A 13,867-nucleotide genomic window follows, 5' to 3' on the forward strand; every position below is an offset into this window, starting at 1 on the left:
AAAAAAAAAAAAAAAAAAAAAAAGGAACAAGGCATGAGGAAGGGGGAAAGAGGAGGAGGAGGGGAGAGAGAAATATGAGAAGGAAAACGAGAAACAAACACATACCTAGAAAGAGAGACGTATAGAGATCCATAAAGAGAAAGAGCAGACAAGGGCAGTAAATTACTTCCAGAGTGTAAGGAACCGAGTGCACCCATCTTAAGACCTCCAGAGCCACTGTTTAACAGCATCCAGTCTCCTGGCTGCAGGTGAGCTTCACACCTGACTCCCAAGAGGGCTTCTTGCCTCTAGAAACTAGCATGATGAATGGGCCCCTCTGGGCTCCTGGCCAGACGGCCATCTCCCACCTACCACATAAGCCTGACCCTGAGTTGACCTCTGTTACATAAGTGGTCTAGCAGGTGGATTTGAATTTCTAATGATCAGAGACACCCGTGTTTCCCTGCAGCACTTTCCATGATGATGGAGACCAGACCCAGGCTGTACCCAGGAGGAAGTAGCCAATGGAGGAAATATGAGAGATGGACTTGTTGGAGGCTTGGAATCTCACTGAAAGTGTGGACCCTGTTAGATTTCATTAATTATTTACATCTCCCTGGCTGCCTTCCACTGGTTACCTGCCCAGAAACAGAATTGGAAACACAATCCTTGAATGAGATCAGGTTTTCCAATGAAATACAATAAGGGGGAAAAAAACATCCAGAGACAAATCACAGGTAATTGGGCCCAGTTCACATGAGGGACATTCTCGAGGAGCCTGGTGTCAATATCATTGTGACCTGTGGTTATCCTGAGGCTCTGGGAAGTTCTCTAAGAAGGAGGAGAGAAAAAGTAGGTTTTCAGAGCCCAAAAAGGCAGGTGTGGATCTGGGTTTGTGAGGGCCCCCTGCCGAATCTCCCCTGACTTCCAGCTCCTTTGGAAAATCACATGCTTCTCCTGGTGACAATTCTCTTGAAGGTCGTGGAAACTCAAGATTGAAAGTTTAACACTCATGGTCAAGCCAGTAGTGCAGAGGGAAGAGAGAAGACTTAGAAATTCTAAATTTGTTATGATGTAACATAATTTGTGCTCTAAGCCACGGGCAAAGCAGTAACCCTTCTTTCCCAGAACCATACTTTGAAGCCCTCCTAGTTCCGCTGGGCTATGTCTCTGAGTGCCAGCATTCGCTGCGGCTCCTCGAAGGACTATCCTTGGGTTTCTACTGGAAGAATTTGCCTCTCAATATTCTAGACTGTGACCTTAGAGGAAGGAGCACCTGCTTCTTTAAATCTTTACTCCTCAAGTGGTAGTCCATGGACCAGCACCCTTAGCATCACTCAGGACCTTGTTAGAAATGTAAACTCTCTGATCGCTCTCCTAGTCACAAGTCAGAAGGGTGCTTTATCAGGGCTCGGCATTTGGCTTTGTGGCTGGGAGGTTGGATATTCAGAGATAGCATCTGCCAGACTGGCCTCAGCACAGTGCATTGCTATGTGTAACCTCTATCTCTGTCTATGCATCATGTTCACGCCAGGTGTGAGGGCCCGATGACTAACATTGTCTAATGTCAATTGGCTGCGCTATTTTTGTCTACAGATGCTCCTTGATTTACAGTGAGATTAACTCCTGACAAGTTGAAGGTATTGTCAGTTGAAGGTGCGTTTCATCCCTCTGACCTCCCAGACACCCGGCTCAGTACCACAGTGCACTGTGGAGTGTGCTTGTTCACCTTCCTGGTTGTGTGGCTTGCTGGAGCTGCAGCTCACTGTTGCTGCCCAACACTGCATATTGTCCTGCGTGTTGTTGACCCTGGTAAAGATCTAAATTCATAAATGAAAGTGTGGTTCATACTGAATGTGTAACACTTCCACATCATCATGAAGTCAAGAAATCGCAGGTTGCCCCATCAAAATTTGGGAGCCATCCACCTCCTTTACGGTGGCTGCTTTCTTGTCAGTGTCACCCTTTGGGGGTCACATTTGGTAGTCACTGACCTACTCGCTTCTAGCCAGTGAGTTAATCCATTCCAGGCTCCTGAGCAGCCAGCAAGGCCCTCATCACTGCCCATGAGCCTGTGCACATATTTTCCTCAAGCTCCTTCTTGTTCCACCAAAACGTAGATGACCAGGGTCATCCCTCAAGGTTCTACCCACTGGAAAGCTTTTCCTTCAGCACTTGAAGGTCCACTTATTTTAGAGCTAAACTGTCCCCCAGTAGCCCCATGTGTTCCCAAGGTGATTGGATTGTGGGGTTGCATCCACTGATAAATTTAGTATCTAAATGTGCTGTTTGGAAATGGGGCTTGGTTGTAGGTGGGCCACTGGAGGAGTGTCCTTGAAGGGAGTATTTTTGGCTTCAGCTCCTCCACCCTCATTCTGTTTCCTATCTGCCATGGTTTCAGCAGCTTTTCTCTGCCATGCCTTTTTACCAGGCCAGACATAATCAGAACCACTATGTGGCTGAATATGCAGCAGTGTATAAATCATTCTACGTTCTGCCAGAATGGTGAATTGCATTGGGGTAGAGAGACAGGAAAGAGGTGGCCACCACTGTATCATTTAGATCCACAGGGTTGGTAGCCATCTCCACCATCCTCCTTGAGTGTGACAGTATTTTTCTTCACTATTTTGTAGAGGAGACAGCTGTTCTGTAGGCTCTTATTCTGTACCTTCCCTGAGTGGGAGCTACTTGGGAAGAATGTGACCTTGGTTTAAATACAGGTGATAGGTTGTTCTTGCATAGACTTCACAGAGACCACATGTGTCCCAAATTAAGCAAAAACTTGTATGGGTGGTGCTTGCTTTGTTGGCACATATACTAAAGTCGCCACCATGCAAGGATGACATGCAAATGTTCCACATTTAAAGAAACAATTAACTGGTGTGTATTTTTCAAGGACTTGGAGTCTCTTACTCTTTTCAAAGTATTCCTTGATGCTCCAAAGTGATGTCAAATTGATATGAACCTTGATCTCGACATTTCTCCTGGCCCTTTTGATAGTTTCTCTCATTTAGACAATTGTTTATATAAGAAACCTCTGCACCCTGAGAGCCAAGTGGAAGAAGCGAATGCCCAGGCTGAAGCACAAAAGAAGACAGATGAGGCAGAGGTCCAAGTAAACTAGCTTGTGCCCCCATGGAAGTCAAAGAAGCAGAAACAAGGAATTCTGGAGGCTGAGGTCACTGGGACAAGTTGTGGACTGCATGCTACTGTCTAGAATGTGTATCAGTGGATTAGACCTTTATTGTCATCTGATTGCTGAGACCACCTTAGAGAGACATGCCTTCTTCATAACTAAAGCAGCCCCATTGGTCTTTCCCTTGGACCTGTGGCATTTTGTACTAGTTCTGTTCTCAGTTGTGGCTGAGTGTAACATGTGTACCATAAATCATCTCTTCTGCTGTGTTAGCTGAAGAATAAAAATAAAAAAGTTGTTTATACTCTTGGCAGCTCTTCTGGCCTCTTTTCTATTCCTCAAAAACACTAAAGCATGGCTGGGGATTTAGCTCAGTGGTTCCACTGCCTGCCTCGCAAGTGCAAGGCCCCAAGTTCCATCCCCAGTACCAAAAGCAAAACCAAAACAGTAAGCTCATTCCTAGCTCAGGACCTTTGCATTACTGTCCTCTCTGCCTGAATGGCCTCTCCTCAGATACTCCAGTGGGTGGCTTTTTCTATTTTAAAACCCAGTTTTCAGTTTACATGTCACCTTACCTCAGAGATCTACGTTAATAGCACAAGCCACAGTAGTCAGTCACCTTCTAGCATATCCCCCTGTGCTCTAGCTTGGATCTGGGTGTTTCCTAAAGGCCCATGTGCGGAAGGCTTGGTTGCCAGTATGTGGTAGTGTTGGGAAGTGGTGGAACCGTCTGCCTTACACTCCTGCCACAGTGGACTGTGCTGCCACAGGCTCAAAGCAAGAAGGTCAAACCACCATGGAGTGGAACCTCTTAATTATGAGCCAAGATAAACCTTACATCCTTACACACTGATTTATGTCAGGTATTTGTTGCAGTAACAGAAAGCTGAACTTGTTTCATTTCTAGCATAGCTTTTTTGCCACTTGGTCTTCTTTATCTACTATACATCTTTGTCCTATAGTGTATAAACTCCATGAAAACAAGGATTGTTCTGCCTTGATCACCATTCTATTCCTACTGCTTGGAACTACCTAATACATAGCAGATACTCAAGATGTTTTCTTAAGTGAATTAATGCTTGTCTTCTGCACCAATTGCAAAATATTTTCCTATGCATCCACATTTTATATCTTCTCTATAGTACCATAAAGTGTAGATGTAATTATAAATAACCCAAACATACTAAAAATTCAGACTGTAATCTGTGTACTGGGTTCCAAGATGAAAGATGATAATATTTTGCTTAAATAATTTCAGATTTCGGCTTCTTTTATATTTTAGCTAAACGTTCACATCCCATTTTTCACTCTGTTCTTTCATTTCCATAACTGATATCTTGAAGATTGAGAATGTCATTTATTTACACGTTTGAATAGTTCAAGATATGTATGCTTGTGTTCATAACTAATATCTGCTTTTTATGTTTTTAGACTTTAGGTACGAGCTTGAATGCTGCATGTGCTTTGGGTACTTTAGTCCTGCATATTTAATATTTTTGTTGAGCCATGGAATTAGACTACTTGGAACCATCCTACCTGTGGACTTATTATTATGTGACATAATAAAATTCCCCATTATTCAAGCCATACGAATTGGATTTATGATGTACAGCTGGAAACCTCTTATGATAGTCTCGTTCTGTCAGCGTTTCTCATCGTTGAGTCCTTATGTCATTGCTAGGCTAACGGTTTTTATTTGGCTGCAGACCTGCTGGGGATGAGACAGTTTTAATCGATAAGCTAAATCCTTATTTCTCAGTTCATAACCTTTTATATTCACAATTTCTTGCTGGATGCTACAGTCTGGACCTTTGTGAGCACCCCAAATTCCTATGTTGGAATGTGGTTCTCAGTGTGAGGAACAGAGATGGGAACTTTGCGAGGTGAAGAGGTCATGAGGATGGAGCCCTCATGAAAAGGATTTGTGTTCTTACAAGGAGCTTTGTTAGTCCATTTGGACAGATATATTAAAAATATCATCGATTCTCATTTTTTCCCCTTACATCAAGACCTGTCCTGTAGAGGTACAAGATCCCAACAATGAATGTAACTGTACTGTATCCCTAAAATGTACCAATAAACTCAATTAAAGCTGAAAAAAAAAATAAAAGAGAAAAAAAAATCATTGACTGCAATTTATAAGCAATAAAAATTGATTGCTTACAGTCCTGGAGGCTGGGAAGTCCCAGGTCAAGGTGCCAGAAGATTCAGTGCCTCTTGTGGCTTATTTTCTGTCCCACATGTGAGAACGAATATGGTAGAAGGAATAAACAAGCTCTTTCAGGCCTCCTTTGTTAGGGCACCAATACCATCTCTCATGAGGCCCTGCTCTCATGACCTAATGGCTTCATAAGGCCCCACCTCTTAGTAGCACCCCATTAACATTAGGTTTCAATATCTGAACTTGAGATGGGCAAGCAAATCTTTAATCCATAATGGGAGCTGAAGACAACAGGGTTCTTTCCTTGCAGCATGTGAGGAAATAGCCAGAAAGTACTATCTATAAATCAGAAAATAAACCCTTGTATTTGTCACTTTCCCCTTGCAGGAACAAAATTTGAATTTAAAGCAGGAGAAGTTTATTTGGTTCACGGTTTCAGAGGATTCAGTCCATGGTTGGCTGGCTCCAAGGAGGAAGTGGCATGGTGGAAGGGCCTGGAAGAAGAAGGAGCTCAAGTCATGGCAGCCAGGAAGCGGAAAGAGAAGGGAAGTCATGGGAACAAGAACACCCCCTTCCAGGTCACATTTCCAGTGATCTACTTCAGACCAGGCGCTATTTCCTTACAGCAAGTCAGAAATACCATTCAGTGATACAATTTGGTTCTAGAACAGAAGCGTTCAGTAAAATTTTGCTTCTGTTCACAGACATGGAGTGGTATCAGTCACAAACAGCCATCTCCCCCACACAAACATGCATGCAGCCACCTTTCCCAGAATCACGGAAGGAATTAAGTTTGAGAAGTGAGGCACCACTGTAAATGCACTAATGGATCAATCCAACAATAACTATCACATCTGCATGATTCAGTCGCCTTCTAAAAGCTCTACCTCTGAATACATGAGAAATTTGAGAGGAGCATTCTCAATCTAAATGGCAGTAGCACTCATCAGACATTTCATCCTTTTTCATTGAATTTATTGGTACATTTTAGGTATACAATACAGTTACATTCATCATTGGGATCTTGTACCTTTACATGACAGATCTTGGTTCTCACTTTTTCCCTATACCCCTGACCTCCCTTCACCCCCTCCACCCTTCCCTGATATGAGAAAAGGAAAAAATGGAAACAAAGTCTTTGTGAACAGACACTACATCTTGATCTCTGACTTCTGAATGTCCAGAACTGATGAGATATAATTTTTGCTGCTTATAAGCCAACCACTTTTTATAGCAGCCCAAATGGACTAAGACACTGTATAACAAACAGTAGTTAAAGCAAGAAAATTGATGATTTCACTGAGTTCCTGGGGGTCAGGAATCTGGGAGCAGCCTAACTGAGTAGATTGGGCTGGGGGGGTCTCTCCTGAGGTTGCAGCCAAGCTGCTGGCTCAGATTACTATTCATTCTTGTGACTCTTTAGGACGTTTTAGTTCCTCCAGCACAGCACATGTACCAGCCAACATCCATGGGAGCCATCAGACTAACAGCATCTGTGACTGCTCTCTTGCTGACACCTCCTACGTACCTATCCTTAGCTTCTCAGTACTTCCAGGGTCAAATCACCTCTCTCCACCCTCTTGAAAGTAGTGTGCGGTAGAGCTGAGCCTGAAGCACAAATCGTTTCTCATCATCCTTAGGATAAAATCCATAGCTTCATCTCTAGTCTCCTTATGACATAGTCTGTTCTTGTCCTGGGTTCTTTACTCTCTTCCTTCGATTTTCCATTAGGCCTGAAGTTCAATGTCACTTCCTCAGGGAAGTTTTTCTGACTCTCAGAAAAGATTGGGGCCTCCTCTCACCAGTTTCCAGTGCACCCGGTCGTCACTCAGGTCACTCATCTCGTTGGCAGAATGTTTGATTCCTATCTGGTCTGTAAGTTTTCAAAGTGAGGGACCACACAGGTTTTATTCACAGCCGTTCTTTCAGGCCTCTAAATAACCTGCATAGTAGACGTGCAATCAATTGTGTTGAATAAATGCTTGAATGATGTTCACCTGGAAATTATTTATTCTATGTCCTTTACGTCTATAAAAAAGAGACAAGTCGTTATATAGAAAAACCATTCTTACCTTAGTGAACATTGTACAAGGTAGAAGCAGACACTCAGTGCTAGGACCCTTCAGGAGATTTTCTGGACCCTGGGTGGGGTCCAGTTAGAGCACACCTCTCGGTTTTGTCCTTCAGCAAATGCATACTGTCTCCAGCTCTCTAACACGGGAAGCATGTATGTAAAAGGCAATACATTTCCCAGATGTGTGTTTGACTCAAGCAAATATAGCAACTTAAATTCCAGCCTGGAGGAAATCTGTACCTACCTAATTTAATTTTGGTTAACTACTTGAAAGCAGGATTTTTTTTGGAAGCTTCATGATGAGAGTTCACAGTTACAGTAATAGTCCACATTGATTGAACTCCCATTGTATATTCCTGCCTCATTTTAATCTTCTCACTAAAATAATAGGACAGCTGCTACCTCCTTTTTATTGATGAGGAAATTGAGGCCTAAAGGGTCAGAGAGCGCCCATTCACACATCCAGTAGGCCGTGGAACCTTACTATAGCCTAGGTCTGTAGACCACAGTCCCTTTCTTCTGTACCAGATCCACCCACAAACTATTGGCTTTTCTTGGAGTTGCCTTATTTTTTGTTTCCTTCCCTACCCGAATGGCTCATCTGCTTGCAAAAATTGATGTATATTATTTACATGAAAGAGAATGTTTCAGTTTGGCACATTTATACCAGTGTATAACATACTTTGATCACTGACCCTCCATTTACACTTGCCTTGGCCTTCCCGCCCCTCCCCTGACTCCCTTCCTCTTCTCTAAAAGTTTCCAATCTATTTTCAGGTCATCAAGCTCTTTTTTTTTCTCCCTAGATTCCACATATGAGAGGAAAACCTATGGGATTTATCTTTTCAGATCCTGGCTTACTGTGATAATCTCTTGTTCCATCCATTTTCCTGCAAATGACACGATTTTTTTCTTCTTTATGGTTAAGTAATATTCCACTATGGATATATGCCACATTTTCTCTATCCATTGATCCGTTGATGCACCTAGACTGTTTCTATAACTTAGCTATTGTGAATGGTACTGCAATAAAGATAGGTATGCGGGTATTTTTACAATAAGCTGGCTTTAATTCTTTTAAGAATATACTGAAGAGTTGTATAGCTGGATCAAATGGTAGTTTTAATTTTGCTCTTCTGAGGCACCTCCATTTTGTTTTTCTGAGTGGCTGTACTAATTACATCTCCACCAGCAGTGTCCAAGGGCTCCTTTTCCCCTGCATCCTTGACAACTCAACTGCTTTTAACTCTTAGGCCAGCCATTTGGGCTGTGCACAGGCTTTTCACCTGTTTTCTTTGCGAGGCTGTTTAGGTCAATTTCAGTTGCATAGCAGATACCCCCCTCCCCCTTAAACTGAAGTTTCTGTTTACACAAATGGAATTCAAGATTCCCCCAGTGGTTCAAGAGCCCATTAGCTTTGAAGCAAAGAAGCCTGCCTGCTTTGAGAAATTTCCATGCAGAACGACATCGAGCCAGAACCACAGATCCACCTACCCCTTGCCTGGCTCCAGTGGAAAGGAGTGGAGCTGTGCCAGATCTGGAGGCAGGTCGTGGTTGCTTGTTGTGTAGGTAAACAGTCAGGATTTATTAGTGCCAGAGATGTCCACGGTGGGACCTGTTATAGCAGGCTCGGTGGAAAGGCCTTTTGTCTCTTCTACAGTGCTAACCTTCTCTATCTCTCGCCCTGCTCGACTTAAACTTTGTGTTCCACGCAGCTGATGAGACAAACTTGATCAGCAGAAGCCTGGGTTGCCTCTGTCGGTTCACCGACTCTCCACTCAGCCCTCTCCGCTCCGGCTGCTGCTGACTGGCTGACCTACAGGAATTGCAGCACAGAGACTGAGGAAGTGTTGGCGTTCACAAAGGCCACTTTCTCTGCTGTTGCTCTCTGCATGCCCACACACAGCCGGCTTCCCTGGTGGCATTGAAAAAAGATGGATTTGTTAGAGAGCCCCATCCGTGCATGTGAAAATTAGTGGGTATTATGACTTGTAATGACTTGGGTCCATTGACCGCAGCCAACTGTTGACATCTGTGTGCTGGTTATAAGTAGACATTTCTGAATTCCAGGTATCATTTCCTACTCAAAAACATGCCACTTTGCCTTTTCTGTCATAGTCTTTCTTGTGATTTAGTCTTCCTTGGGGTATTTGTAGGAGGTAAGGGCAGGAGAGAGAGATAAACATATATTTTAGACAGTGTTCTGAGCTCTTTACTCCAACCCTATGGGAGCAGAACTCACCATTCTTTCCACTTAACAGAGGAAACTAAGACCATCATAGATGAACTGACACACCCAGGTGTGCAGAGATAGGAAGGGGTCATCTGGATTCAGTACGAGGTAGCATACTGAGGAAGTGCTAAGTCTGGAATACTTTTAAAAATATGCCTACTGTGCAGTTTTGTAGTTTAAACACAGCAATTGTATATACAAAATTACTTTCCCCAAACCCAAGAAATATTTGGTCAATTTTCAAATTTGATCTTCTGAAGATCAGTGATTCTATAGGCCGAGGATTTAGCTCAGTGGTGCCATTCCTGCCTCTCAAGAGCAAGGCCCTGAGTTTGATCCCTGGTACTAAAAAATTGGAATTTTCTATGTAATTTTGAGAGGTGCAAAGCCCCTCTAAAACTTCCCTTTCAATAGACTCTGTGAAACCCCCAGATTGAGATGACTTGACTTAGAACAATACTAAACTCTGAAAATAGAAGAAACAGTTTCCTTCCTCTCTCCATGGATTGGGATCCTGCCTTTCTTGGTCAAGCCTCCTGTCTCTGGGAATATTTCCCCCTAGTATTCCCCCTAGTACTGGCCTGGAATGATCCCCCACTTTTAACTTTGGTTCTTAATCTGACAGTACAAACCAGGACCAGGCATGACCCAGGGCCCCAGTTCTACAGCACACTGGATCTGTTTTGCTTTGCCATTTCCAGCTGCCTGGTCTTAGCTGGGTATAGTGGTACATGCCTGTAATCTCATCACTTTGGGAGGCTGAGTCAGGAGGATCGTGTAGTTTTAAGCAAGTCACTTTATCTTTTGAGTCTTTATTTCTACATATTGTACAGCATGGCTACAATGGTTAAATGTAATTCTATAAGGCAGACTTGTGTCTATAATGGTTGAATACAATTTTGTAGAGGTAGCACTTTAAGAAGCTGTATAGTCAAATAGCTGCAGTCACAGCCTTTGGACTCAGGAGTTCTGGGTTCAAACCCTGCTCTACCTTTACTCTGTGACTTTTTGTGTTATTGAACTCCCAGGTTCTCAATTTCCCTATATGTCAGGGGGAGAGGATAGGTTTGTGTAAGGAATAAAGGGGATGGGGAAACTGATTCAGAGAAGCTGACCCCAAAGTCCCATATCTGTAAAGCATCCTCCCTCCTCCCTCTAAGGTGTCACTTGCGGTACCTGTACCTATGCCCAGTCCCCTCACAGGACGGGGCCTTCCCTGCCTGCTCTCTTTGATCCCTGAGCCCAGTGCCCTGTGTGCAGGAGTGATTTCTGCTGCTGAGCTCACCGTCATGGACATCACGAGAGGACGCTGTTTCCAAACGGTGATCACTTGGAGCAGAGAGAAGGAAAACGAGCTAAGAAGTGTTGGGAGGGAAGAGAGGCTTGGGTTCCCCTTGGATTCTTCCCTTGGGTCCTCCTACCTTCGCGCCCATCCCTGGTCCCGCAAGGGTTAAACTAGCAGAGAGCAGAGGTTCGGGCTGACGTCGCTCCGGCTGAAGGTGGTTCCCCTCCGAGGAGGGTGCGAGAGCCCGAGAGGCGCTGAAACCCGAGCTCCCACTCAGCCGGGGCCTGGGGAGGTCCTGTAAGGGCTCCCGCGTCTCTCCTCTTGCGCCCCGGTCACTCGGGCACCTCCACGGGAGAGATGGAGCAGCTGGACCGCTGGGCGCAGTTGGGGCTTCTCTTCCTGCAGCTCCTTCTCATCTCTTCCTGGCCAAAAGGTACCCTGAGCGGAGCCGGGACGCTGCGGGACGGGGCTTGTCCTCCCTGGGCCGCTGTGGAGCCAGACCGGGAGGCTCCGGGCGGGTGGCAGAGCTTTTCCTAGCGGCGATCTTGGGGGCTTGGCTGGTGGCGCTGGAGAAGGGGACGCGGTTGATTTTGTCATCTCTACGTGTGGGACTGAACTGTCTCAGGAAGTGGGCAGTGGGGAAAGCACCAGTTTTATTTGCTCTTTTTTAGCTTATCTATGGAAAGAGCATCAAATTACCTTGTGGAAATCAATTGAATCCCAGTTATCGGGCTCTGGTAACTCTGATAACTTCGCAAGAACAAAGTTTCCCCTGGGGAAAGAGCTCAAGGAGATGAGCAGAGAAGGAGAGGATTGAAGAGCAGGGCTCACTTGGGTGCGTCGTGCTTGATTTTATCTAACAAGGTATCTGAGCAGATCCCGACACAGACTTAAGGTCTTTCCTGCCTGATAAGAATGCGAAAGAAGAAGAAGACGAAAAAATTTGAGGTTAAAAGTCCAAATTGTTTCCGCGGATGCGCAGTTCATTTGGAAAGAGTTCTGGCTTTGTGTTTTCAAACGTGTCATTTTCCCCAGCCACAATTCCCAGGTCAACAGGGTTCCCCAGGCAGAAGAGGCTGGGACGGACACAGGGCTCCTGGGGCTCTTCAGCAAGCGAAAAGCAGAAGCTAGGGAACTCACCGGCTGGCAGGGGAGCAGGGCTTCTTAGGGATATCTGTCCTCATGTGGGTTGAGGGGTGAGGTGTTTGATGTCGGGTGAGACCTCTTGAGGCACAGGTAGGCTGAGGGGTCTGACAGATCTGACAGATCTGACAGAGAAGGGAAGCATGACACAGGAGTGGGTGCCTTGCCTGTGAGCCTTTTTATCCTGGACACCTGTCCCCAGGGCTCTACCGGAGCACTGGATCCTCTGACTCTGCAGGTGCCTGAGAAAGAAACAGGGTAAGTGGCCTGGTGGGGATGCTAAATTCAATTGGCCCCTCCATGGGAGCACAGCCTGAGGTACACGTCTTCATGACCCCAGAAAGCTGAAACATATGACCACCCTCCACACCCACTCACAGTTTGGCTACTATTTTCTGTCCACCTGCAGCCTGCCTGCCTCTGTTAAATCTCCCTCAGTGATCTACCACCAAGGTGGTAAGAATGTTTCTGTTGAGTTTTGCCTCTGTGGCATCTGGAGCTCCCAAAGACAATAAAGAAGCTTCTTCCTGCCTTCCTTATGATAATTCATAAGCCTAAATACTTGCCCATAAGTCAATAGAAGCATGAGGGCTCCCACCTATTCCATCTCTGCCTTCCAGAACCAAACCTCCAGGGTGTGGTAGCCTTAGACTAACTCCAGAGGACTCTGGCTCTCCTCAGAGTACCAGCGGATCAGATTCCTAAGGGTTGCATCAATCCTGTTACATTTTCATAATGTGCCAGGTGCGACAACTTAAACCTATAAAAGTTAGAAAAAAGAAAAACAAAGCTCCATTGTCTAGGATCTGACAAACCCATTTATTATTGACCTGAGAATCTCTTTTACCTTCTGCTGGGGAAAAGCTGGAAGGCGGGTATGTGGTTTGTTGTTGGCCAAGTTGCTGCCTGAAGCAGGGAGCAGCTTCAAGTGTTTAGCAAGGGTATTGCAGTTGTTGAGCATTCAGAGGAAAGATGTTGGGGTGGTGGTGGTGAGAAAGGAAAATATTTCTTCATGTAGGGAAGAGTCCACTCCCTGCTGAAATTCTGACTCTAGTCCCATGAAGAAAAGCTTGGAAGCATATTTCCTCTAATTACTTTTCTAAAAAGAGTATCTGATGAAATGTAAACATCCCCTGGGATGGTCTGGGAGATTGTCGTTGCTCATGGGCATGTGATACTTGTGGAGGGCTGAGAATCCAAACCCTTGGCCAAGTGATAAACCTAACATAAACAGCATGTGAGGGGGAAACCCAGTTCCACTGACTTCACCAAATAGCAGTGTCTCTGCCAGCATGACTCTGTCTAGGAGGAAAACCTCGTTTAAAATATGGGACTCTTGGGAAATGAAACTTTAATATGGATGACTGCACAAGTGTCACTTCCAAGAGACATCAGCTTGTGGGGAATGAACACAAATGCAACAGGGGAAGATAATTCGAAGCACAGATATTCAGTGGTCTGGAGCAGCCAGCTGAGAAAGGGACTAAGGAAAGCAAGCAAAGGAGGAGGAGTGGCCACAAAGATTGGATATTGATGTATGTTGGGTTGTGCTAGCACGTTCTGAGGTGGTAGCTATGGAAGTTGGCCCTTCTTGGCAGGAATGGATGTTTGTGGGGACCCTGAAGAAGGTGTTTCTCTACCAGATACCAGGAGAACTCTGGAACCCTAACAGGAAAGTAATTTCATAATGGAATCATGGACTTTCGGAGTTGAAAGTGACTTTAGTGATCATTAGAGTTTGAGTCCTCAGTTTCAGAGGGCAAGGAGATTAAACATCTCAGACCACACAAATAAGGTATGTGCTTTTATTATCCTTGTTTTTTGCTTAACTTCATTTTTTTTTTTTTTTTTTTGTT

The 13,867-nt window shown here is 44.8% G+C and overlaps 1 protein-coding gene and 1 long non-coding RNA gene across 4 annotated transcripts in view; one reads left to right on the forward strand and one right to left on the reverse strand.

The window, feature by feature from the left end:
- Nucleotides 1–6,497: 6,497 nt before the first annotated feature.
- On the reverse strand, nucleotides 6,498–10,945 carry LOC104854181. The gene is made up of 3 exons (XR_778011.2): nucleotides 10,869–10,945; nucleotides 8,845–9,265; nucleotides 6,498–7,304 (listed from the first exon to the last, which is right to left on the reverse strand). It is a non-coding gene; the product is annotated as an uncharacterized LOC104854181 (long non-coding RNA).
- Nucleotides 10,910–13,867, forward strand: part of Pamr1 (peptidase domain containing associated with muscle regeneration 1) — an 81,514-nt gene continuing 78,556 nt past the window's right edge. Inside the window, exons 1-2 of one of the 3 annotated variants that reach the window (XM_033756536.1) lie at nucleotides 11,230–11,301; nucleotides 13,655–13,806. Coding sequence is in view for 2 of the 3 variants with exons in the window: in XM_033756537.1 (XP_033612428.1) it covers nucleotides 11,226–11,301 (76 nt within the window). In the remaining variant the exon portion in view is untranslated. Of the gene's footprint in view, nucleotides 11,302–13,654; nucleotides 13,807–13,867 lie in introns of all 3 variants that reach the window. The other 2 variants (XM_033756537.1, XM_010612570.3) reach the window with 2 other exon arrangements.

The sequence above is a fragment of the Fukomys damarensis genome, unplaced genomic scaffold, assembly GCF_012274545.1.
Source record: "Fukomys damarensis isolate Sample0158 unplaced genomic scaffold, DMR_v1.0_HiC HiC_scaffold_27, whole genome shotgun sequence".
Taxonomy (NCBI): domain Eukaryota; kingdom Metazoa; phylum Chordata; class Mammalia; order Rodentia; family Bathyergidae; genus Fukomys; species Fukomys damarensis.